Below are 24,301 nucleotides of genomic sequence, written 5' to 3'. Positions count from 1 at the left end.
AGTGTTAATTTATGTACGTTTCTTAGCCACACAGTGCTGTGTAATTTCTTCATCCTGGGACGTCTGGGGAGTGAAAGGTGGTGATGTTAATACTTGCCCCAGGATAGTGGCCAAAGGATGGCTGTCCTGGGTAGTGGGCTATTATTCCTGTGCGTCTTTCCCTGTCTGGGACACCTGATGAATTGCCCCAGTGTACCTGTGATGCCGTGGGTTGTGAAAACCTGTGATGAATAAATCCTTTTTGAAAGAATTATCATATAACACCTGGACATAACCAGATGGTAAATTACTGTAGTTGTTAATAGACCCCTTTAATATGAAGAGTTAAAAGCGTTCAGATGCTCCTACATAATAGTCTAATTTGTCTACCTAACTAGGAGGTCAGCAAGACGAGTGTGAACAGGGATGGAGAACCTTTTTACTGCCAAGGGCCATTTGGATATTTATAATATCACTTACAGGCCAGTGTTTATCAACTTAAAAATTATTCTGCTTTTTGGATTTATTGAATTTTGTGACCTGCCTGCTGTTGCCTTGGCAGGGGCACAACAAATGATTTCACAGAGCTTGTACATAGCCCCTGGCTGCACATTTCCCACCCCTGTGTGTTAGGCAGGGTGCAGTCAGAATTCCAACTGCAAGGAAGGTAAAACTGATTAATGGTATTTTGCAAAAAAATCAATAAAGGCTTTCCAAATTGAAGTCTCTGTAGAAATGCTGATCATTTACATATATTATATCCCATATTTTTATGACATAAATACTATTCACAAGGCTTCTAACTATTTTATTATTAATTGAAAGGCACAGCTACAGAAATAGAGGGTAAGACAGATAAAATCTTCTCTCTGCTGGTTCACTTCCCAAATATCTGTAACAGCTGGAGCTGTGACAGGGTGGAGCCAGGAGCCTAGAGCTGCTTCTGCATCTCCCATGTGGGTGCAGGGGCTTATGCACTTGGGTTGTCTCCCACTGCTTTCTCAGGCATATTAGTAGGAAGCTGAATTGGAAGTAGAGCAGTTGAGCCATTTTTTTTCTCATTTTTTAAAAGGATTTATTTATTTTTATGATAAAGATATACAGAGAGGAGGAGAGACAGAGAGGAAGATCTTCCGTCCCATGATTCACTCCCCAAGTGAGCGCAACTTCCGGTGCTGTGCCGACTTGAAGCCGGGAACCAGGAACCTCTTCCCGGTCTCCCATATGGGTGCAGGGTCCCAAAGCACTGGGTCGGCCTCGACTGCTTTCCCAGGCCAGAAGCAGGAGCTGAATGGGAAGTGGAGCTGCTGGGATCAGAAGCGGCACCCATATGGGATCCCGGGGTTTCAAGGCGAGGACTTTAACCACCAGGCCACGCCGCCGGGCCTGTGCAGTTGAGTCTTCAACTGGAGTTCATGTGAGATTCCAGGGGTTCAGGTGGCATCTACCTGCTGTCCCACAACATCGGCCCCCAAAGTCCTCTGACTATTGTCTAGTGTTGTAGTTAGTGCTTGGGTATTGTTAGCTGATTGCTAGTTGATCTGCCTCTACTTCCCCTCAATGCTGTGTTTCTTCCAAGCCCTTCATAGAGATGCTGTTCTTCCTTAATCTGAAAGACTGCATTTGTTCAAAATTTAGCAAGGAATCACATGGCTCAGGTGACATTTGGGGCCCCTTGGTAGTAAGCCATGTACTGTGCCAGGGACAATTAGAACCATCCCTGTATTTTGATGCATTGTCAAGAATATTGAGCTAAAGAAGAGTTCTGGGGAGTCCATGCAGCATAGTAAGTGTACTAATCCTCCATCTGTAGGGCTGGCATCACATGTGGGTACCAATTTAAGTCACAGCTGCTCTACTTCCAGTGAAACCTCCTGCGTGTGGACTGGGAAAGTATCAGAGGGTAGCACTGGAGCCCTGCATACACATGGGGGAACTGAGGAACATTCCTGGTCCCTGGCTTCAGATTGGCTCAGCTGTGGCCGTTGTGGCCATTTGGGAAGTGAGCCAGTGGATGGAAGATCTCTTTTGCTCGCTCTCTCTCTTTTCTTTGTAAATCTGCCTTCCAAATTAAAATAAATAAATCTTTAAAGAAATGTTTTGTTGAATTGGTTAAAATGGATGTGACAAACATTCTAGTGGGTTGTATAATACTTCTCTGTATGTGTCCTGGGTGTTAGACTATCTCTCTGCTGCTGTCTCTCTGTGTGTCTCTGTATCATTCTTCTCCAGTTTTAAAAAAAATTAGGGGCCTGGCATGGTATCTAGTGGCTAAAGTCCTCACCTTGCACACACTGGGATCCTGTATGGTCACTGGTTCTAATCCCGGAAGCCCCGCTTCCCATCTAGCTCCCTGCTTGTGGCCTGGGAAAGCAGTCGAGGACGGCCCAACGCCTTGGGACCCTGCACCCACGTGGGAGACCCAAAAGAGGCTCCTGGCTTCTGGCTTTGGATCAGCTCATCTCTGGCCGTTTTGGCCATTTGGGGAGTGAATCATCGGACAGAAGATCTTCCTCTCTGTTTCTCCTCCTCTCTGTATGTCTGATTTTGCAGTAAAAAATTAATTAAATCTTAAAAAAGTAAATTTTATTGATTGTTTGCATGGTTTGATAGTAAAATATTGTATGCATAGTTGGTAACCTCTTTCTTTAGAATTTCTAATAATAAACAATCTAAAGGGAATTCAGTTGTTGCTGGATTGTATTTTGAAACTGCTTCTTGGTGTAGAGACTTTATATTTTCCCTGAAAATACAATAGTATAAATCCAGGCTTTTCTGTTGAGATCATTACCAGGAATAAGCGAGGCTGATCCCTTTGATGGTGAGAAGATGGTCATAGCCAGCAGCTTCCAGTTTGACAAGGCTTGGGGCATTATACATTGTGAAAGCTGCCTGAGCAATGTTGAGGTCTTTGGCAGTAATGCTTTGCTGAAGGCGTCAAGTCTAAGCTGCTCATTTGCATAGATGTTCAGACTATTACCAGGGGCTAGGCATGATAAATTGTATTTACGTCCTACAAAGTGGATGTGATGTTATTGGATTTAGTCAGTAAGTGCCTGTCTTAAGGACATAAACACCATCTGACTAGGAGCTGATCAATAGGAGGGAGTGTGTTTGCTGTTTGTTTTCTTTTACGAAATTTTGCATATTGAAGAAAAATGGAAAGGGATTAAGTGTGTGAAGTGGTCTCACCGTAGTGATATGGCACTGAAAAAGGAGTAATGTGTGAATCAAAAACTAATGTATTTTGAACTTGAGAGCCCTGAAGGTCCTAATTCAGAGAGACATGTTTATACAGAACAGGACAACAGAGTGAGAGTGTGCTGTGAGGCAGAGACTTCAGCAGTTCAGTGTCTTTGTCTTTGTCAGGGGATGCTTAGGACAGATATGTCTGGAAATCAAAATAAAATAATGTGGAGTGCTAAGTGCTGTGGCCAAAACATGCACAAGTAAGAAAATTGTTTTGAGGTTGAGGGACCAGCGCAAGTTCGAGCTGAGAAGCAGAAGACATATCGGGTAGTGAACAAATTGCCGGTGATCATAATCCTTGATGGGAGTTGAGGAAAAAGATAAATTCAAGAAATGGTTAAGAAAAAAAGGAAAGGGCCCTGTACAGTGGCCTAGTGGCTAAAGTCCTTGCCTTGAACCCACCGGGATTCCATATGGGCACTGGTTCTAATCCCAGCAGCCCCACTTACCATCCAGCTCCCTGCTTGTCGCCTGGGAAAGCAGACGAGGATGGCCTAAAGCCTTGGGACCCTGCTCTTGCATGGGAGACCTGGAGGAAGTTACTGGCTCCTGGTTTCGGATCGGCACAGCACCGGCCATTGCAGTCACTTGGGGAGTGAACCATCGGATGGAAGATCTTCCTCTCTGTCTCTCCTCCTCTTTGTATATCTGCCTTTCCAATAAAAAATAAATAAATCTTAAAAAAAAGAAACCTAGACTGGGATATTAAAAAAAAGAGAGAAAGGGCAAATTTTTAGTAATAACTAATGTTAAGGGAATTTGATTGTCACTAAATTCTGTGTTGACACTACTCTTTGGCATAGAAACTTTTCATGTTTTCTTCTGGACAACCAATAATATGATAGTGACATTGAATCGAGTGTGTTGTGATGAAATGGTGAAACGCAAGAACGGAATTAGGGCAAGTCCTCAGTCGCTGGCTTAGTAAATGCTAGGCTGCTGGTAACCACAGAGGCGTTATGTTTGAATTAGGCAGTATACATTTTCTTCTCGGTAGACGGAACCTAAAGCACTTGAGGACCTTGGAGGATTCAGTGTTATTAAGCTTTGTAAAAAAGTATCTATTGTTAACATAGTTGCCAGTCGATACTTTTGGTTTTGTTTTTTAATTTTAGCACTGGTGGTATTGGTACAGAACTGGTGATTAGTTCTCCAAAGACAGTTGACCTGCTCTAAAGAAAATTCATTCCAAGTAACTTTTCAAAGAATGACTACACTGTTAGTATAGTGAAGAATATTCTTAATACATTAGATTTGCAACTTAAAGATTTTTTTTTCTCTGTTCCAGATTGTGGGGTTTTGCCTTGTATCAATAAAATCTGTTCCCAAGAATACCGTTCCTTTACCTTTACATTGTGGACAGTCAGAGCATGTGAGTACAGAGCAACAGTGGCACATTGCAGTGTATCTGGTGGGTTAGTTCCCTTCAGCAAAAAAACAAATATTTAATCACAGAGAAGACCAAACAGTGACAGCTGTTTTCATTGTGATATAAATTTTAGATGAGCTACAAAACCCTTCTTTCTCCTTTATTTTATTATTATATTGGGGCTCTAAAACCAGTGGTGAAATTCGTATTAGCTCATCATCAGACTATGTATAAAAGGCAGTGATAGAAAGCATGTTTCCTTGTGTACTTTTGTGATTCTGAAAAGCAAGAATTCTATTGCTTTTTATGCTGACCTGTTTTGCAGAAAAACACGGCTAAGGAGTGCAGACGGGGTGATGAAGCAGCCCAGCAAGAAGAGGAAGCTGAGCATGGGTTCTCAGGAGCAGCTGGACCAGGATCGAAGCTTGGTGAGACGCTGGCCCTGTGCTTTGTCTTCACAGTGTGTGCTGTCTCAGTCCATTCTGTGACTGTAACAAAGTACCTGCGGCTGGGCTGTTTATGAGGAGAAGTACCTAGTCAGCTCATTGCTCTGGAAGGTCAGGAAATATGAAGCAGGCTTCTTCTGGGATTGGTTAAGAGGCCCGTAGTGGACATCTTCACAATGGCACAGGTGTCTGTAGAAGACACCACGTGGTGAGAGGGTCAACAAGAGACCTGGGACAGTCCAGGTGGTCACCTGTGTGAAACCCACTCTCGCGGGAACTCATTCGCTTTGGGAGAGCAACATTAATTCCTTTTGTGATGCCCAGGCAAACTTCAAAGTTCCACAACCTCAGTGCCACCACACTGGGACTAAGCTTCCAGGTCACAAGCCTCTAAACACAAAGCAACTAAGCAAAACAAAACAAAACAGAGCAAATCCTGGCACTGTAGTTTCATGCAATGGAATGGAACAGTTATATAAACTGAGAGGCATTGCAGTCACATGGAACGACTTATTTCTCATTGTAATGTGTTTTGTGTGTAGTGATATAGACTGGTACATTTTAAAAGGTAATTTTAAAGGTTGAAGGAGTCCTTTTCTTTTAGAAATATGAGATAATTATTGTTAAGTAAGAGGATGTGGTTGTGGAATGTCAGAGGTTGTACTGAGGGTCTTGAGAGACGAAGACCTGTCTGTATGTGAGTGAGAGAGAGGTGGGGAAATGGAGCGGGAGAAATTCTAAATAATTGATTCACAGATTTGTGGACGAGCATGTGTGAAACTTGCAGGGCACTGAGCGAGCTGGAGGCCCAGGAGGAGTTCTTATTTTAGTTCTGGGTGCCAGCTTGGTCTGGAGTCGGAGTGCCTCTTTCCCCGAGGACTCAGTTTTTATATTAAAGCTTTCAGCTACTTCAGGGAGACCCCTCCACATTATGGAGATGATCTGCTTTACTCAGAGTCTACTGTTGGAAATGCTGACCACATCCAAAATGTTACCTCCTCAACAACATCTGGACACCTGGAAGAATAATGCTCATCACGTTTCTAGTGACCTCGCCTGTGCTTTTTTATTATGACAATTTTTATTTATTGCTGCAAATTTAAAAGTTGTTTGAGTGGTCAGAAGGTCTCTGTAGTGACAGTTTTGGAAGCAAAGGACTGTTACAGAGTTCTCATTGATGGTACTCTCACGGGCTCTTATCACTTATCTGTTTGTGAGTTTGGGCGTCTTTCTGTGGTTCTGCAGTTGCGCATTCTGTTTGGTTATGTCCTAGTGGGTGTGGTTTGATGAGCTCTGCAGTGTCACTGTGGTCTGGAGACAGGTGCAGATCCTGCGATCTGCTGCTGCTTCTTCCTCTCAGCCTCTTGGGGATGACTGCCATGCGCCTGGAGTCCATTTCCCGGGTATACATTGGTGCTGTCTATTGGGAATGTTCCAGGAAAATTCATAATCATATATGTTTCCTCCAGAGGAAAACTGTGTTTAAGAGGTTGCCTGGACCAAAGCTGAGTAGGCCTGCATCTGTTGCAGCTACTGGAGGGAACAATTCTCAGTATTTTTGGTTTGCTGTACCATGCCCTCTGAAGAGACGGACTGAGGGAATTCAGCGTTTGGTATGCTTCAAGTTATTCTTGGGATGTAATTCTCCACATGTGGTTCCTCTAACCACCAGCAGCTTGTTAGACATGCAGATTCCTTGGGTCCAATTCAGATTCACTTAATCAGATCATCTGGGGGTGGAGCCCAGTAATCTGCTGTTTAACAACCTGGGTGATTCTGGTGCCTACTCATGTTTGAAACCATTGTCATAGGGAAATCAGCTATATGCATCTTACCTACTAACGGAGCTGTAGTTCATCACTATTGGCTGTTGTATTTTTACTTTTTTCCTTTAGTTTGTTATGGGGAACTCCTCTTCCCCATGCAAAACATATTTTCTATCTTTAAAATCGCTATCACTTCTCCTTGAGCAGCCAGAATCTTTATCACCTCTTCCAAGGACTTGGTTATCTTGCTCTAAATTTTGAATATTGGACGTCCTGTCTCTTGTGCATTAGTATAATTCCAAGTGTCATCGTAAAGTGTGGCTTAGTTTCTAACTCAGTCCTGAAGCGCTTCCCTTTACTCCTCCCTCACACGGAATCTTCCCCTTGGTGGACTGCAGCAGTGCTTACACTTCCATAGGCACTGCTCCGGTGGAGGCTGTGCATAGTCAGCTTCCGGAAGTATGTATAAGTGATGCTCCTGATGCTTACTGGCAACTCCTTGCAAATGAATTGATCTGATCAATAAGATGATACTTTGAAGATCCCTATTACTAAATCAGGTTTGGGGATGTTTAGAGCATGTTATTCTAAAGGATATTCACATAGGATCATTTGGAAGAATTTCACATCACACTGTCAGTTTGTGGCTAGTTGCCAGTCACACTGTGTCCATCTTCTTTAGTTGAATTTTAGCAGGTTAACACTGTAAGTTGGTTCACCTCTGGGGTTGCACTCACTGTGGATAAAAATATTAAATCATGCTTGGATTTGATAAATTCTTTTTGTAAATGAATTTTGCATGTGTTTTTATTATTTGTTGTTCTTTTTTAAAAAGATTCATTTTATTTATTTGAAGGCAGAATTACAGAGAGAGAGAAGAAGAAATCTTCCAAACACTAGCTCACTACCTAAATATCTATAGTGTTCCTGGCTGGACCAAGACAAAACCAGCGGCTAGGATGCCCATTCTGTCTCTCATGTGGGTGCAGGGACCTGAGTATTTGGGTTGTCCTTTATTTCTCTCATAGGCACATGAGCAGGGCACTGCATCAGAAGTAGAGCAGTAGAGTGTCAAATTGGCACTCTGAGGGGATGCTCTCATTACAGATGGTGGCTTAATGTGCTATTCCACAGTTCTGGCCTTGTACATCCTTGATATATTAACACCATCTTTTCTGTGTTACTCTCCTGTTTTCACAAATGGCGGCTTCCAGTTAACCAAGTCAAATCCCGTTGGCAGATGAAGTGCATAAAACATCAAAGAAATACAATGTTGAGTGTTTCTAAAACATGTGCTTTTGAAATGGTGGCTTTATATCTTGGATATCTAGTAATTCTTAGATGCTAATAATATCTGCCAATGAATATCTTTCTAGATTATTATTATTTTGTATATTTCTGTATAGAATTTAAAATACATATGATTAAAAAGTGAATAGCATGGACAAGTGTTAAAATAAGAAGGAGATTCTGCAGCCTTCCCCCTCACACACAATTATTTTCCCAAAGGTGCGATTGTTTATAGTCTCTTATACATCTTCACGGGAAGCCACAACACAGCAAAGTAAGACACCCAACCTTTATGCACGTGTTCACCTACATCATCCACGCATCGTCATATCCCATGTAGGCTTGCTCTGGGGCTACTGTTTTATACCTTGCATTTTTTTTCACTTGATTGTGTATGTCTTGCAGATTTAGATTTTTCTGTTCCTTTCAGTGCTACCTAGTATTCTTTTTAGTGAATGTATTGTGTGTGTGTGTGTGTGTGTGTGTGAGTGTGTGTGTGTGTGTGTGTGTGAACAGCGGCCCACTATAAATATTTAGGTTGATTCCTATTGTTGTGATGACTTATGCTATAATAAATTTGCTTATTTATGTGCTTTTTGCAAATGTTTCTTTCTTCTTGATCTATTTGAAAGGGAGGGGCAGAGACACAGAGACATCTGCCATCTGCTGTTTTCTCTCCCCAGATGCCCGTGACAGCCAGGGCTGGGCCAGTTCGAGGTCAGGAGCCTAGCACTCTGTGTTACTTCTGCCCCATGAGTAGAAGGGACTCTAGCTGCTCAATTAAAGACAAAGTCTTATTAGTGGAATTAGTGCAACTGATTTAAGACAACGTCTTATTAGTGGAATTCTCATACTGTGGGATATATGTGTTTAATTTCCAGTGAGTTTTTCAGTATGATCCTCCATAGACATTTCCCACTTTATCTTTTTCTTATTGGCATTCCCAACCTACCCTCTCTTTTTGCAGTATTATTATCCATCTTCCCTTTGTTTACTGAATTCTGCAGTGAGGGTGAACTCCTGCTCCAGTAGCTGTAGTCCATAGTGTTGTGAAGATGAGAAGAAGATGTTTCTGTGTTCGTATTAGACACATTGACATGTTGTGATTTTTCCCTGCATGTGGCATGAAGACATGTGTCATCTTGGGTGTTCTTTGCCAGCTTTTCCCATCTACACCTTTAGAATCAATAGCCAGGTGTAGGCCCTTGGTAACTGGGGTTTTCAAGGTGATTTCATAGATGTTTGGTGTACATGTGGATTTTCTAGGCACTAACTGCCCCCAAACCATTTGTAGACTAAAGTTTCTAATTTGCTACATAGCAATGAAAGCTGCACAAGCATATAATGAACTTTTATTTGGCTGAACAATAATAAAATGCGTGACCTCTGATTACATACACACACGTTTGTGATAAATGTTTAGTTCTAATTCTTCCTCCAGCTCTTAGCCTCTTAAAATCAATGGATTTAAATACTGAATAGAGAACTTTGAGAAGTATATTATGATATGTTTTTCATTCTCTAAAGAATTCTAGAGTTTTCTTAACTAAAGGGAACTATCTGTGGAGTAATTCAGGGTGACACAGAACTGGCCAGCCTGTAAGCTCTCTAAGGGGTGGCCACCCTTCAGAGTAAGGAAGGTAACTGGGGCTCAAGCATGAAGAGTACCAAAGATGTCCTGATGTAATAAGTGGCTTTTCAGCCCAACCTGGTAAATGCAGTGAGAGAGCACAGCTTGCTCACATGTTCATACTTGGTGCTTAGTACTTTGATAGATGAAGTTGAGTATTCAGGATAGGAATAGTCTATACCCAGGAAGTATCCTGAAAATAGACATGGGGCTGGGTAAACATGACACACGTGATAAATAACAGGATTGTAATGATGTGTGTGACTGAAGCAGATGTTGCTGTTGGCAGCATGGTAGAACAGGCAATGGGTTTTAATCTTGGCCTTCACCACTTATAACTTTATGGCCAACGTCAAATCCATTCTCCAGGTAGGGCTCAATTTTTTTTTCCTTTTTCTTTTTATTCCTAAAGACAAGAGTTATAGAGTGGAAGATCTTAAGAGTTTTTCCTTCTTGGTAAATCCAAGATATATCCTGATGGATTGTGAGACTGTGGTTTGACTAGGGTAGATATGGGTATGGGAAGTTCACTTACAAACAGTAAGAGATGAAATTGGAATTTGAACCTTTGTCTGATTTCTAAAATTTATTCAGAAATAAAAATTTTTGTTTTAGGGAAAATACTGGATAATGTTGGGAGCTTTTTAGAACATAAGGCTGTAATCATTAAAATGGAGCAGACAGACTGGTAAAGAAACAGAAGAGAGTCAGAGAAAGGATCGACTGTATGTAAACATTTAGTGTATACTGCACACGTCTGAGACTGGTGTGTGGGGCACATGACACCAGCCAGGCAAGCATGCTGTGTCTTTGCTTTGCACCATGTTCTGAAACATGGCCCAAATTTATCAGATTTCCATGAAAGAAATGAATACCATGTGTCGTGTGCACCAATGAGGGACAGTGTTAGATTCTTGGAGAAAAGGAGGGTTTTGTAGCTATTCCTCAAATCAGCCATGGAAGAAAATGGTTGATAACTTTATTTCTTAAAATAAAAAAATACTCTGCAATAAGGATATTGTAAAGTGAATAGAGAAATAATGGTATGGAAAATGCTGTCTACTGCATCACAAAGTAAAGAAACAAACAAACCCGGCTAATCGTCCCAACAGAAAAGCTCACCAAAGACACGAGCCTTTCCTGGTAAAAGGAGTGTTACAGCAGGGCCAGTCTGAGAGGCTGTCCTCATGTGTGCATGCTTTTACGGCAGCATTCTGTGACCAAAGAAAGATAAGAAATGACCTGAAACTTCCCGAACAACTTCTAAATACATCGTGACATGTGAATTCGGCATCATACTGTACAGCTGTCAGCAGTGAAGAACACTCTCTAAACATCACAGGAAGGATCTCTGAGGTGTTTTATGAAAACAAGAGGTGAAAAGCAGTGTTAAGATGGCTTAGAAAGGACCAGAAAATGAGGAAGTGTGCTTTGTTTCTTTGTACTTTTATAATCGAAACTTTATAGGGATATTCTGGAAGCTAATCCCAGTAATTACTAGGTGAGAATATATGAACTGGTCATAGATTCTGGTCCTATGGCATAGGAGAGGACATCTGGGAAATATTTTCTTATTTTTCCTCTTAAGTTTTATTTATTGTTTCAAAGCCATAGTGACCTAGAGAGGAAGGAGAGTAGAGGAGAAAGAGAGGAAGGGGGAAAGAGAAATAAGGGAAGAGAGAAAAAGGGAGGGCTTTTATGTGCTGGTTTGCTCCTCAAATGCCCTCACTAGCTGGGGCTGTGGTAGGTCAAAGCCAGGAGCCATATGATCCAAGTGATTGGACTATTTGTCATCTGCTGCTCCCCGAGACCCATTAGCAGGAAACTGGGTCTGAGTTGGAGGTGGGGCATGCACCAAATGGCAGCTTAACACACCGTGCCACAACACTTGCTCCTCCACTGTATTTCCCCAGTGTGTGTGTATATTACCTGCTATGTATTTTTAAGTATAGCATTGGCATATGAATGCCCAAAAGTTAATACCAGAAATAACAGAACACTTAAAGAGCATAGAAAAACAACAAGCTAAAGTATGTAAAGGAATCCACCATATTAATTGGCAGCTTGATATAATCGATCTTCAAAACTATTTGCTTGTCCTGTCAATAAGAAACTTTAATCACCTGTGACATATTTGTTAAATATGTTATATGTTAAAATATACATTAAAGTGTTTGGAAACGTGTTTTACTACTCTGCAAATTTAGTTTAATACCTAAGGCCTTAGTTTAAAGATTTATTTTTTTATTTTTATTGGAAAGTCAATTATACATAGGAGAGACAGAGAGGAAGATCTTCTGTCCACTGATTCACGCCCCAAGTGACCACAACAGCAAGAGCTGCGCCAATCTGAAGCTCCTGGAACCTCTTTTGGGTCTCCCACGCGGGTGCACGGTCCCAAGGCTTTGAGATGTCCTTGACTGCTTTTTCAGTCCACAAGCAAGGGAGCTGGATGGGAAGTGGGAGAGCTGGGATTAAAACCGGTACCCACATGGAATACCAGCGCATGCTAGGTGAGGACGTTTGCTGCTTGGCTACCACTCCAGGCCTGGCCTTAGTTTAGATCAAAGAAGAAGTTAAACTGTATCATAAAAATGAAATTTGTAATAGTTAATAGTTAAAACCTAATATGCTTTCATAAAATGTCAGTATGCATGATTCTTTTTTTTTTTTAAAGATTTATTCACTTTATTACAGTCAGATATACACAGAGGAGGAGAGACAGAGAGGAAGATCTTCCATCCGATGATTCACTCCCCAAGTGAGCCGCAACGGGCCGGTGCTGTGCCCATCCGAAGCCGGGAACCAGGAACGTCTTCCAGGTCTCCCACGCGGGTGCAGTGTCCCAAGGCCTTGGGCCGTCCCCAGCTGCTTTCCCAGGCCACAAACAGGGAGCTGGATGGGAAGTGGAGCTGCCGGGACCCATATGGGATCCCGGGGCGTTCAAGGCGAGGACTTTAGCCACTAGGCCATGCCGCCGGGCCCGCATGATTCTTTTTATGAAGCCTGATTTAAAGCTTTGTGATATATTATCTGCAGTCTGTTCTTTATTCTTGGTTTTAATGCTTGCTGGTGATACAGTGACCCACTGTTCCTTTTTGCCCTGGATTCCTTGGTGGATTTACCCGGATGTGCAACTTATCAATAGGAAAGCTAGGACATTTAGTCACCCCCACCATAGCTTATATATATGTAATCTAGACATGATATATATCTATGTATGCATATATATATATGTATCTAGAGATGATTATATCCATATATTTATATATATCATGTTTAGATAAGAATTCATAAAATTGGAAAACTGGAATTAAAGATAAATGTAAGAAATATAAACATTTCTGAACCCCATTCTCGTCACACTGATAACCCTTGGTAGTATAGAAGCCATTTTGTCCAACCCTAAGAAGCTAAGGGTCTGGGAATCTGGCCATGTCTTCCATCTGCTGCTTCACTCTCCAACTCTGGGCCAGGCCAAAGCCCAGTGCTAGAATCTCCACCCTGGTCTCCCACATGGGTGACAGGGACCAGGTATGTGCTGAATACTGTTGACTTCCCAGGCATATTAGCAGCAAGTTGCATTGGAAGTCAAGTGGCCAGGGCATGCCAGCATCTCAAGCATGGCTTAGCCCATTGTGTCACAACACTGGCCCTATACGTTGGCTTGGATTGGACCGCTTCCACCTGTGGGCAGCCTGTGCTTTGCTTCTGCTTAGTCTTCAGGATCATTCCAATTCCTCCAAGAAGTGCTTTGGAACCTTAATCCCACTCATTTAAAATTTCACTGAAAATTGCTTGTAGTTGATTAGAATAGAACAATTTTGGTACCCATCATCGTTAAAATTGCTCCACTTTAATTTTTTTTTTTACTCAAAATTGTGAAAGCTGAAAGCTGAACCAGTTTTTTTCTTGCTGTTAATTGTTAGTACTCGCTGTTGATTGTTAGTAAGGCAAATGCAAGATTAACATTTTCTTCCAATTTGATGTGGATTATCTACTATTTCATTGTCAATATCATCTAAACCCTTACTAAAATGCATTCTCCATTTGTAAGCTGCTGACTTCATTGGGTGTATTTTCCCTATTATTTTTTTCATCAAGCATCAAAGATTTCTGCATTCTTTCCCCTTCCATTTGAGCAGATTTCATATTGCTGCTTTCAAACTGACACCTCATACTTCTCAGTGTCTCAATCTAGATTCTGGTCAGATGCATAGTATGTACCCAGTTGTTACGGATGTGTTGTGAAAGCTTTTTGAGATCAATTACTAGTTTATTCCATTGACTTTTTGGAGACTCTTCACATAGGAGTAAGTTAAAGAAATGTTTGCTGGCTGAGCTTGCTTAATCATGATATTTTCTTGTTGACATTAACCACCAAATATGAAAAGGTTTGGTATAATTCAGCTGCCGAATTCTCATTTTCTCATAAGACAATTAATTGTTCTTAGCAATGAATCAAAGTATTGGATACATGTATTTTCAAAAACGGGTTAAAGCCCATTGAAACACTTCTGCATTCTGTAATTGTTTGACGACAAAATTACACATTATTGGTAACTGGCACCGTTGTTTGAAATTTTGTAAATAACACAAGTGACTGGATACCCATCTTTACAATGCAGTTTGCTGCTCAGTCCTGGTGGGATGGGGTGCTTGCCTTGCGGGTTTGCAGCAGTGTCCCTGGTGCGTCTCGCACTCTGCTGCCCTCCCTGTGCTCGTCGTCAGTGTTGGCTTCTGTGCAGGAGTCTCGGAGGTGGCTTATCTGTTCCATTTAGATGAGTGGTTAAAATTAATGTTAGCATAAGTGAGCGCTTTAGGTTGCAGTAGATGCTGATAATGTGGAAGCAAAGCTAGATTAGGTGTCTTCACTTTGGTATGGAGCAAACCTTTTCCTAACCAGCCAACGCCCCTGAGACGGGCAGACTTGGGATGCAACGAGACAGAGCATCCATATCCACTCTACTACTAATGAAGAGTGATGGGAGCTTAGTTTGTTTTGTTTTAGCTAACAGGCAATTAAGATAGTAATAAAGGAGTCCTTTTATATCTGAATGGATTATGGTTACCTTTTTGGCATCCACTGGAAGGTGCTGGATGCTGTGTTGCACCGGGACTGTCATGACTTTATTTCCTGATAACAAAAAAAATTAATTTTCAAAGTTTTAAAGTTACCTAGAAATATGGCTAAGTTACATTTTCTTTATTCTAGGAGCACGCTGAAGAAGAGAAGCACACAGAGGGCAGAAACCTTATGAGTCTTGGTAATCCTTACCTTCTGTTAATTTTGGTTACAATGAACAGCTTCTAGTGAAGGCTTTATTAGATCATGTTGGTTGTTTGCAGTTGAATTTAGATATAGAACAATGGTATGACTATCATTCACTCTGTTTTATGTACTCTTTTGTAGAAATTATCAGTAATAACTACGGTTTTTAAATATAAGACTTCTTCTAAAAGTTCATATAAAATATGTATTTTGACAAAATTGCATGGATTTCAAGGGGTTTCTTTTTGCACCTAAATAAAGCTTTTAATTTCAATTCCATTAATTTTTTCAAGTCTTCACCTGTCTACAAATAAAAAGAATCTGAAGATGTTAGTTCATTTACTTTTTTAAAAAAAGCTTTAACAAGAATAACTTCAAATTTTTAAGCCTCTGTGAACAAGAAACCAAGAGGTACTGCTTAGTTTATTGGTAATTTTTGCTTGTTTCCCAGATTGATTTAATCGTATACTGACTGTATTCTTGCTCTTCTGGTAAAGCCATGTGTTTGAGGAGATTGTGTTTTACTCTAAAATTCATATCCCTCATTATGATTATTAATACTTGAATAAGTTTTACATATCAGCCATTTAGGATTCAACTGATTCCCTGATGTTTCAGCTTTAAATCAACAAATGCAGATACTGTTTCCACATATTATGTGATTATTTTTATGTAAACAGATTATGGTTATTAATATTCTTTGAAATGTGGTTGAATATCCAAGGTTTGTGTTACTTTTGAACAGGAAGGAAGTATGGAAATTTGACAATGCTCCTCTAATGAACTTTTTAAGTGCTTTCTTTGTTCAGTTTTTATTTTTATTTATTTTTTTAAAAAGAATTTTTTTAAAAGATTTATTTTTATTACAAAGTCAGATATACAGAGAGGAGGAGAGAGAGGAAGATCTTCCGTCCGATGATTCACTCCCCAAGTGAGCCACAACAGGTCGGTGCGTGCCGATCCGATGCCAGAAACCAGGAACCTCTTCCGGGTCTCCCACGCGCGTGCAGGGTCCCAATGCATTGGGCTGTCCTCAACTGCTTTCCCAGGCCACAAGCAGGGAGCTGGATGGGAAGTGGAGCTGCCAGGATTAGAACCGGCACCCATATGGGATCCCAGGGCGTTCAAGGCGAGGAGTTTAGCCGCTAGGCCACGCCGCTGGGCCCTGTTCAGTTTTTTATTTATGTCTTTGAAAATGGAACAACAAAAGTGCTTTTTAAAATGACAAAGTTTTAAGAAATGAGGTTTTGAAAGACCTTTCTATATTTAGTGAAAGAATACGTGCTCTTCTACCCACGTGGTTGTAAAGCTGAGTGTCCCTTTTTCTTCTGACGTGGATGCTCTCTCCTGCTTTGAATCGCTGCTTTTGCGTTGCTGCCACCCAAGCCTGCCCTGTTCTTGATGACAAAGCAAAATTGAATGCAGCAGTTTGAAAATTATGTAACTTGATGTTCAACTCCATTGAAATGTACTCCAGTTATGCAACTCTGGGAGTTTAGACATAAATTTGGACCGTACCTGTCCTAAACCGTTGAGTTATATATATATATATATATATTTTTTTTTTTTTTCTCAGAGAGAGGTTCTGGTTTATGATACTTCTTCCTGCCCCCGCAGCTGTATTTTTACACTAGTGCAGATTGTTTTAGACTTTTTTTTAAAATTCTGTCCTCGAAGCATTCACTCTAGGAAAAAAAAGACAGACGTAGATCAACCATTTAAAACTGTTCTTTTTTTTTCCAAAACAAAATTCTTCATTAATGTAGTATTTACAGTTTCACTATAACCAGATTTATGTTGGTCTTTTTTATAGCAGCTTTTGTTGTTCTCTGGTCCTGGAGCTGCTTTACAGGGACTGGAACAGTGTAATGGGTTTGCACTGCTTTGTTGTTTTGTGAATTTGAGGTTGCTCCTGTTTCTGTTTTTATCAGGTGTTGAACCCAACTAAGTGTCTGGGAAAAGGATGAGATAACTTAGTGTAAATAGATGCAACAGCTAGTTATAATGAAGATTGGATTGTTTGAAAGATTTTTTTTTTGGTGATAATTTGTGTTTTTACTACTTTCAATATGTAAAAGGATATAATTCTTTCTGTTGCCTTTTAAATTGTCCCTATAGTTCGTGGAACTAGTATAATCTTTTGTCTGGACTGCTTAAAACACAAAACAGATTTAGGTACCTACCTCATTTACTATAGCTCACAAATAATAACAAACTGAACTAAACTGTGTGTGTGTGTCTCTCTCTCTCTCTATATATATGTATACTTATATTTGAAGAGAAATTTGTATCAAGAAACAAACAATTCTTTGTGGTAATTTTATAATAAGCATGTTTTTTTTTGAATCATCAGAAAATAGTTTATTGTAAACCCGATCTGTGCCACTAGCCCTAGCCTGTGTGGTAGATGATGAAGCTTTGAGTGGCATTCTGCGTTATTTAAGGAACTTCACTAGTTAGTGATGGAGCCAGAGCTCTAACCCACAGCTGCCAAGTTGTGCAGCCTCTGCTTTTCCTACAGTTGTAGACACTTTTCTTTGCAGCTTTTGAGAAGGCGAAGAGAGAAAACTAGAAACTGCGTTGGACTCCAGCAGTTGTTACCACCTCAGAGCTAAGGGTGGGTAAAGTGTCTAGCTCTGGGTCGCCGGCAGCGCCAAGGGTGCGTAACGCATCTACCTCTGGGTCCCTGGCAGCGCTAAGGGTGCGTAATGCATCTAGCTGTTGTTCCCTGGCAGCGCTAAGGGTGGGTAAAGTGTCTAGCCCTGGTTCCCTGGCAGCGCTAAGGGTGGGTAAAGTGTCTAGCTCTGGTTCCCTGGCAGCGCTAAGGGTGGGTAACGCATCTAGCTCTCTGTCCCTGGTAGCGCTAAGGGTGGGTAAAGTGTCTAGCTCTGGCTACCTGGAAGTGATAAGGGTACATAACGCATCTAGCTGTCGGTCCCAGAGGACCAGTTGAGTGAAAGTGTCTCTTGCCAGAGTCATGCCCTGTAATTCCTGTTTTTGTTCTTTAGGAAAGTCGGTGAGACAGATTACCCTCAGTAGTTTCCAAAATTGAACAACTGTCCTAGGTATCTCTGAGACTGCTTGTATCATTAAGCATAACTTACCAACAATTATTGGTGATTAAATTTCAATAGATACTATTGACTGTATAATAGATACTAATCACTGTGTAATACCAGACTAATTTGAAGTCATTTTTTTCTGTAAATATTTGAAGTCTTTAAAACAAAAACAGTTGACTTCATCTGTTGGCCAAATGACCCGTTTCTCCTTTTTAAATTTGTAAGTACCGTTTGAACTAACACGCAGATTCTTACGGTGTAGCATGGGGCATCAAGGCCTTTTGTAAACATAGTTTAGGAAATTGTAAAGCAAAATGGGGGGATGCATTTTGAAATTAAACTGTCTGTCATAATAAAGTAAATTTAAAAACAGAAAATTAGTACATGTTCTCCACAATTACAATAAATAAAGGAATTAGAAAGGAATGATTGAGACTTCAGTTCAAAGACAGGTTCAGGTATAACAGTGAGCCATAGAAGAAAAAATAAGATAGCTAAAATAGACATTTTAAGATACTCAGTCCCAACAGAAGACAGGAATAAAAATTTCAAAATAGTGATCACGTGCCTTTACCTACAGAATTAACTAGAAAACTGAACCTGCCTCTTGCTGTTGGACAGGAAGCCTGCCTTATCATTTACATTATAGGAGGGACAGAATTTTCTTCTCCCTTTTTGCAGAGCATGTTGGAAGTAGTTATGAAAGTACTAGATAAGTATTTCCTTCAGTTCAGGAAGTCCACTTTTTGAAATTATTCCTAATGTAGTAAGCATGCACACACTGATCTGTGTGGGTGATATGCAGCATGGCCTCGTCTTTAAGTGGTGTGAATTTGATAATAGTCAAAGCATCTAGCTGAGTAGGGATAACATATTGTATGCAGTTGTGCATATATGATTATGCAGTCACTTAAATGCTTTTGAAGGAAAAAATTTAAATTTCATGAGAGGAAGAGATATGATAACATATTGAAGAGAAAAAAAGCCTGAGAACAGTAATAAAGATGGTGTTTTAAGAAATCACACTCTATAGAAGAAAAGAAAAAGGTGTTAATATTTATCTTTAAGTCATGAAATATGTTTGTATATTTTCCAGGTTTTGTAATTAGAACATATGATGATATAATCAGACAAAGAGTAGTAAAAATAAATTTATAAACTGCTGTTCAATTGACTTGTGGGGGTAGAAGGTATTGTTGGTAGAGGGTTTTCGTAGACTTTTCTTTGTTGATGTTAATTTTTTCTTTTGCAGGTTTTTGATTTGCAAAAATCTATAGATTATACAGAGATAATTTTGTATGCTGCTCCCCAAATTTCTCGTAATAGTTGCATCTTTTCAGATCAGTGAACATTTGTCAGAACTAAAAACTCAACATTGCTGCATTATTTTTTACTAAACTGCAGACTTTATTCATCAATTTTTTTAGCCACGTTCCTCTTACAGGTCAAGAGTCACTTCAGAATATCACTGTACGTTTAGGATGGTGTGCAGACTTTCTTTTTTTTTTTTAAACTGCATATTCTTGTCTTGTTGTCTCGTGACCAGAAGTCTCCAGTAGCACCCAAGTCTCCAGGAAGCTGAGTATGTCCTCACCTGCCGTCAGTTCATCATGGTTTCTCCATCCGGCACCCACACTCCAGTCCCCCAATGTCCTCACCTGCCATCAGTTCATCCTGGTTCCACCATCCGGCACCCACACTCCAGTCCCCCAATGTAGTTACCAAAACTGAGTTGAGTGAATGGAACTAAAGACTTCCTCAATCAATAGAACTTTCATGCTCGCAGGTTTTTTTCCTCTTGAAGTTTCACTCAGACATTAGAACCGAATTCACCTTTGTCCTGCACCATACTGTTGCTGGCCCCGTCGTCCCTCACTTGCAGCACTGTTCTCAGCCTCCAGACAGGATGTGTTCCCAGAGACAGTCTCCCCACCCTCAGCTGTTCTCAGCCCCATCCTCTGAACTGTGCCTCAGGTACTCTCTCTCCAGAGGATTAAAGCTCCTCGTCACTTTTCAGTTGCTTCAGTGTTTCCATCCCCTCTCTTCCATATATAAAGTCTGTGTGAAATTCTGTTAGGACAATACCTCACTGGGTATGTGGCCATCTCCTGAGACAAAGCCGTCACCTGCCTTGAGCCAATCGTCCAGAACTCTTAGGCTGGAACCTATGACCTGAACAATTTTTTCTCTGCCTGGAGAGCCTGTTTTCTGGATGATTTCATCAAAATCTTGTTGTCTTTTCTTTCTAATTTTATGTTTTTCTCCCTATTCTTTTTTCTCAGTGTATCCTAAGGCATTTGGTTTTCAAAAATATTTAGTCATACAGTATTAAGTTAGTGTATATGGTATACTTCAGTGTACACTCCAAAGTATTACTTAGCTAAATGGCTTGAATAAGAATTCACACAGTTTCAGAAAGTGCTTCTTATTTTGAAGCAGTAGTTTTGGTGTTGGGGGACAGGGCTCATTAGGTGACTGACTCTGAAATCTTCTGGAATAACCCCCTGCACATTATCAGGAAATTTTTTGTTAGTGTAGTCACGTTACTTTCTGGGTGTAATGGTGGAAAGACCTTGCAGAAAAATTACATGTTAGTCAAACTAATGCCTGCCTTTTCTAAACTTGTTGGGACATCCGTTTCTTGCTGGGGGAGGCATCAAAAAGGGAAAATCAAGTAGACTTTATTTCATTCACTTCTTACTAATATAGATGCCTTGTACCGTCATTAAATAAGTATTTGATTATTCAGGCATTGGAACACTTCAAACTTAAAGGATTTACTTTTCACTGGACCATACCACTCACCGGAGTTTGAATGGAACCTCTTTGTACAGTAATTGCTGTTGGGGTGTCGTTGGTCTCAGCTACCTCAGAGGCAGCTTAAATAGTGTCTGTGTTTGTGGGTTACACATGTGAACTTACATGCATGCAACCTCCTATCAGTGTTTTTAGCTCTCTCTCTCTGGAAATCCATGAATTCCAGCAGTACCACACAGGATCCAGTCTGGTTTTTTTCTCTTCATTTATTTGAAAGCTGGTCTTTGTCAGTGAGACACATGGCTCCTGTTGTTTCTAGTCTTTCTGGTCATTGCTCAGTACTCCATGTGAGCATGCTTGGAGCCTTGTCCTCCCTTCCCTGAATGGCCCGCTCATTGGACCTAGGTGCCAGCAGCACAGCCTGCCTCCCCCAACCCCCCCAAGTGTCCTTAGGCTGGTTGCTCGCTACCCTTGGCGATCCCTTGGCAGCACACCAAGCTTCCTGATACAAGTTTCATTCCTGACTCCAGTTACCCTTCCAGGTGAATACTCTCAGTGTGTTGCTTAGGATTCATCCCAGTCCTCAGTTGGTGCCCTTCCTTCCACCCCTTCATGGTGAGCCTTCCTTCCCCATGAGCCTGTCATGCTGTGCTGGACCTCCTATGTGTGGGCATTTCTTATGCTGGCCACCCTCCTTACCTGCTGGCATTCCTCCAGTCAGCTCCATGCCAGAGTTGCTCTGAGTTTATCACCCTATCTTGCTTTGCTTTGCCCCACACAGTGGGTTCAGAACTGAATGATGGAGAAGAACAGAGAAGAGAAAGTGGGAGGCTAAGGCATGGAGGAAGAGCATGCTGTTCTGCAGAGAGAAAGAGCAGAGGAGAGCCCCATATAGAAACAAAACACTGGTGTGAGGACTCCAGCTTGTGTGTCCCTCCTGCCTGTGTGTCGCTGCTGTCCACACAAGGGCTCACAGAGTGGTGGGGAGGCTCCTGTGGCTCAGGATGGGGTGTGTTGTGATTAATCCCCTGCCAGGTCCTGCCTTCCCTCACCTCACTGTCCCTGCCAAGACTGAGTCAAGCATGAGTCTTCTTCTCCCTGACCCCATTACTTATGTTTCTGCTTTGCAGTTTGCTGTGAAGCCAAAAGTTAGGGTAGAAGAGGTGTGGATGTCTGGGAGTAGAGCTGACACTCAGGCTTTCAGAGAGCCCAGGGCATTACTCTCAGAATCTAGCGAGAAAGTACCGGGGGGACGGGGGTGAGAGTGAATCTTGCTGCTTTGCTAAAGATGTTAATTACCTCAGGGCTGAAATGCAACCTTCCATTTGTGTAGTAACTCACTTTGTAAAGCATGAATTCTGTGCATTTCACTTGGAAATGAATGTTCGAGATTGAAGTCTTACTTTGCTTCTGATTTCCATGTGCACAGTTGAATGCTTAAAAAAGGTTTTGCTCTAAGAAAGCATTTCATTTACTTTGAAGAAATTCTAGTGCAGTAAATAATAAGTTCCCTAAGGTTCAGGCCAGTGCATGAAACATAGGTGTATTGGGGACTGGACAGGTGAACAGGTAACCAAAACTTGGGGGATTCAGCCAGTGTTTATGTCTTTAGCCAGGGAAAATCTTATCTTTTAGAAGTTCAAACTCTTAGTTATTATTTATGAAGAAATAACTTCTTTTGATAATTTGAAAGTAGATGTAGAATGTGTGCTTGTAATTAAAAAAGACTTTATTTCAATTTTAGTTGTGCCACTTAATTGGCCATGAGATTTCCAGCAAGTTGTGCTCCCCCTAAGTTGTCCATTTTAGATGAGTAAGTGTTTGTAACATGTTGGACTCTTGATATATATCAGCAACCTGAATAACAAAATAAACAGCAATCAGAAAGAGACTCTACAGAAGACTGGTATTCTTTTGGGCATGATAGAGCATTGTCATTGGAAAAGATATGCCGTATTCCAGGTGAGGCAATGGAAAATGTTAATTGTGTGTGTGCCTTAAATGTCTGTTTATTTCAAAAGAAGAATAGCAGAGAGAGAGGAAAGGAAGGCATCTTCCATTCACTGGTTCATTTCCCAAATGACTACAGTGGTCAGTGTTGGGCTAGGCTGAAGCCAGGAACCAGGAACTCTGCTCTGGTCCTCAAACACATTAACCGAGTGCTGGATCAGAAATAGAATAGCTTGGACTCAAACTAGTACTTTGATATGGGGTGCAGGAGCTCAACCCACTGTGCTCTCACCCAGGGGATATATAGTATTTCAAGGCAACATGGGGAAGGATTATGTCAGATATTTTGAAGTAATTAATATTGGGCCAAGGTGAAACAATCAGAATGATATAACAGAACTGGCTAGGCAAATGCATTCAATGTAGTTTTGCAAATGATTCGATTATTTGAAAGGCAGAGCTACCGTGAGAAGGAGGGAGGGAAGGAGAGAGGGAGAGAGAGAGAGAGACAGACAGACAGACAGACAGACACAGAAAGAGAGAGACTCTTTCATCCTCTGGTTCATACCCCAGATGGCTGCAGATACTAGATCTGGGCTGGGCCAAAGCCAGGAACCAGGATATTTTTCCAGCTCTTCCAAGGGGTAGAGGAGGCACTGCTTTTCCTGGCACATTAGCAGGGAACTGGACTGGAAGTGGAGCAATCAAGACTCAAACCAAACCAGTGCCTATGCGGGCTGTAGGTATCTCAAGCAGCAGCTTTGCTGGTTACGCCTCAGTGGCAGTGCTGAGGTAAGGCTTCTTATATGATACTGGAGTGGTCTCTAGAGGGTGCTGGTTCTAATAAAGTTTTTTATAATTTCTATCCAACAATTGTGTGTAAGAGTCTTTCCTCCCTATTTTCTTAGCTCTGTTTGTCTTGTTGGGGTCATAACAGGCAACTCCATTTTGATTTTGACAACTTTTACATTCTTTACCTAACATTTGATAAATGACATTTTTCTTGAGCAGCTTAAATAAGGGAGTTATATACTAGTTTTTAATGACTCTTGGGCTCTTTGGTTCTAGGAGAGTCCTAGAGGACTATTAAAAACAACGGTTTGCTCTAGAGAATTCACATTAATTGCAATGTCTTCTTTGGTGTTTTGATCCCAGTTAAGAAAGAACTTAGTTTTGTTGAGAGTAGATAGATATGAAGTTTAAACCTTTAGAACTTATTTAATTTCTTTCTCCTTACATAACTGGAAGCAGCACAATATGTTTCTCACAAGGCTTTCCTAAAGAGCCTCTTTGGGATGTAGCTATGTGTAGAAAATAACTTTCTGGAAAAGCACTTTTTAAGGAAAATAGAGTACTGCCAATAATTGGTACTGTTGCGATGAAAATGAAGAGCCTGGGAAAATGATTGTGCATGAATTTTGTCTTTAGGAAGTTGAACAGATTTAAAAGATATATAGGTATAGAATTCTAAAAATTAAAAAAAAATTATGGAAGCCCAAGAAATCTGGTGATTACTTTGGGGGAGAAAAGG

The 24,301-nt window shown here is 40.9% G+C and overlaps 1 protein-coding gene across 1 annotated transcript in view; it reads left to right on the top strand.

Moving 5' to 3' along the window:
- The window catches only part of L3MBTL4 (L3MBTL histone methyl-lysine binding protein 4), a 391,255-nt gene that overhangs the window by 52,957 nt on the left and 313,997 nt on the right, over positions 1–24,301 (top strand). The window contains exons 2-4 of the mRNA XM_058677030.1: positions 4,517–4,600; positions 4,923–5,025; positions 14,945–14,996. Coding sequence (XP_058533013.1) covers positions 4,954–5,025; positions 14,945–14,996 — 124 coding nt within the window. The 5' untranslated portion in view covers positions 4,517–4,600; positions 4,923–4,953. The remainder of the gene's footprint in view (positions 1–4,516; positions 4,601–4,922; positions 5,026–14,944; positions 14,997–24,301) is intronic.

Source organism: Ochotona princeps, chromosome 18, assembly GCF_030435755.1.
Source record: "Ochotona princeps isolate mOchPri1 chromosome 18, mOchPri1.hap1, whole genome shotgun sequence".
In the NCBI taxonomy this organism is placed as follows: domain Eukaryota; kingdom Metazoa; phylum Chordata; class Mammalia; order Lagomorpha; family Ochotonidae; genus Ochotona; species Ochotona princeps.
The sequence above is the reverse complement of the archived record's forward strand: the minus strand, read 5'-3'. Positions and strand labels throughout refer to the sequence as shown.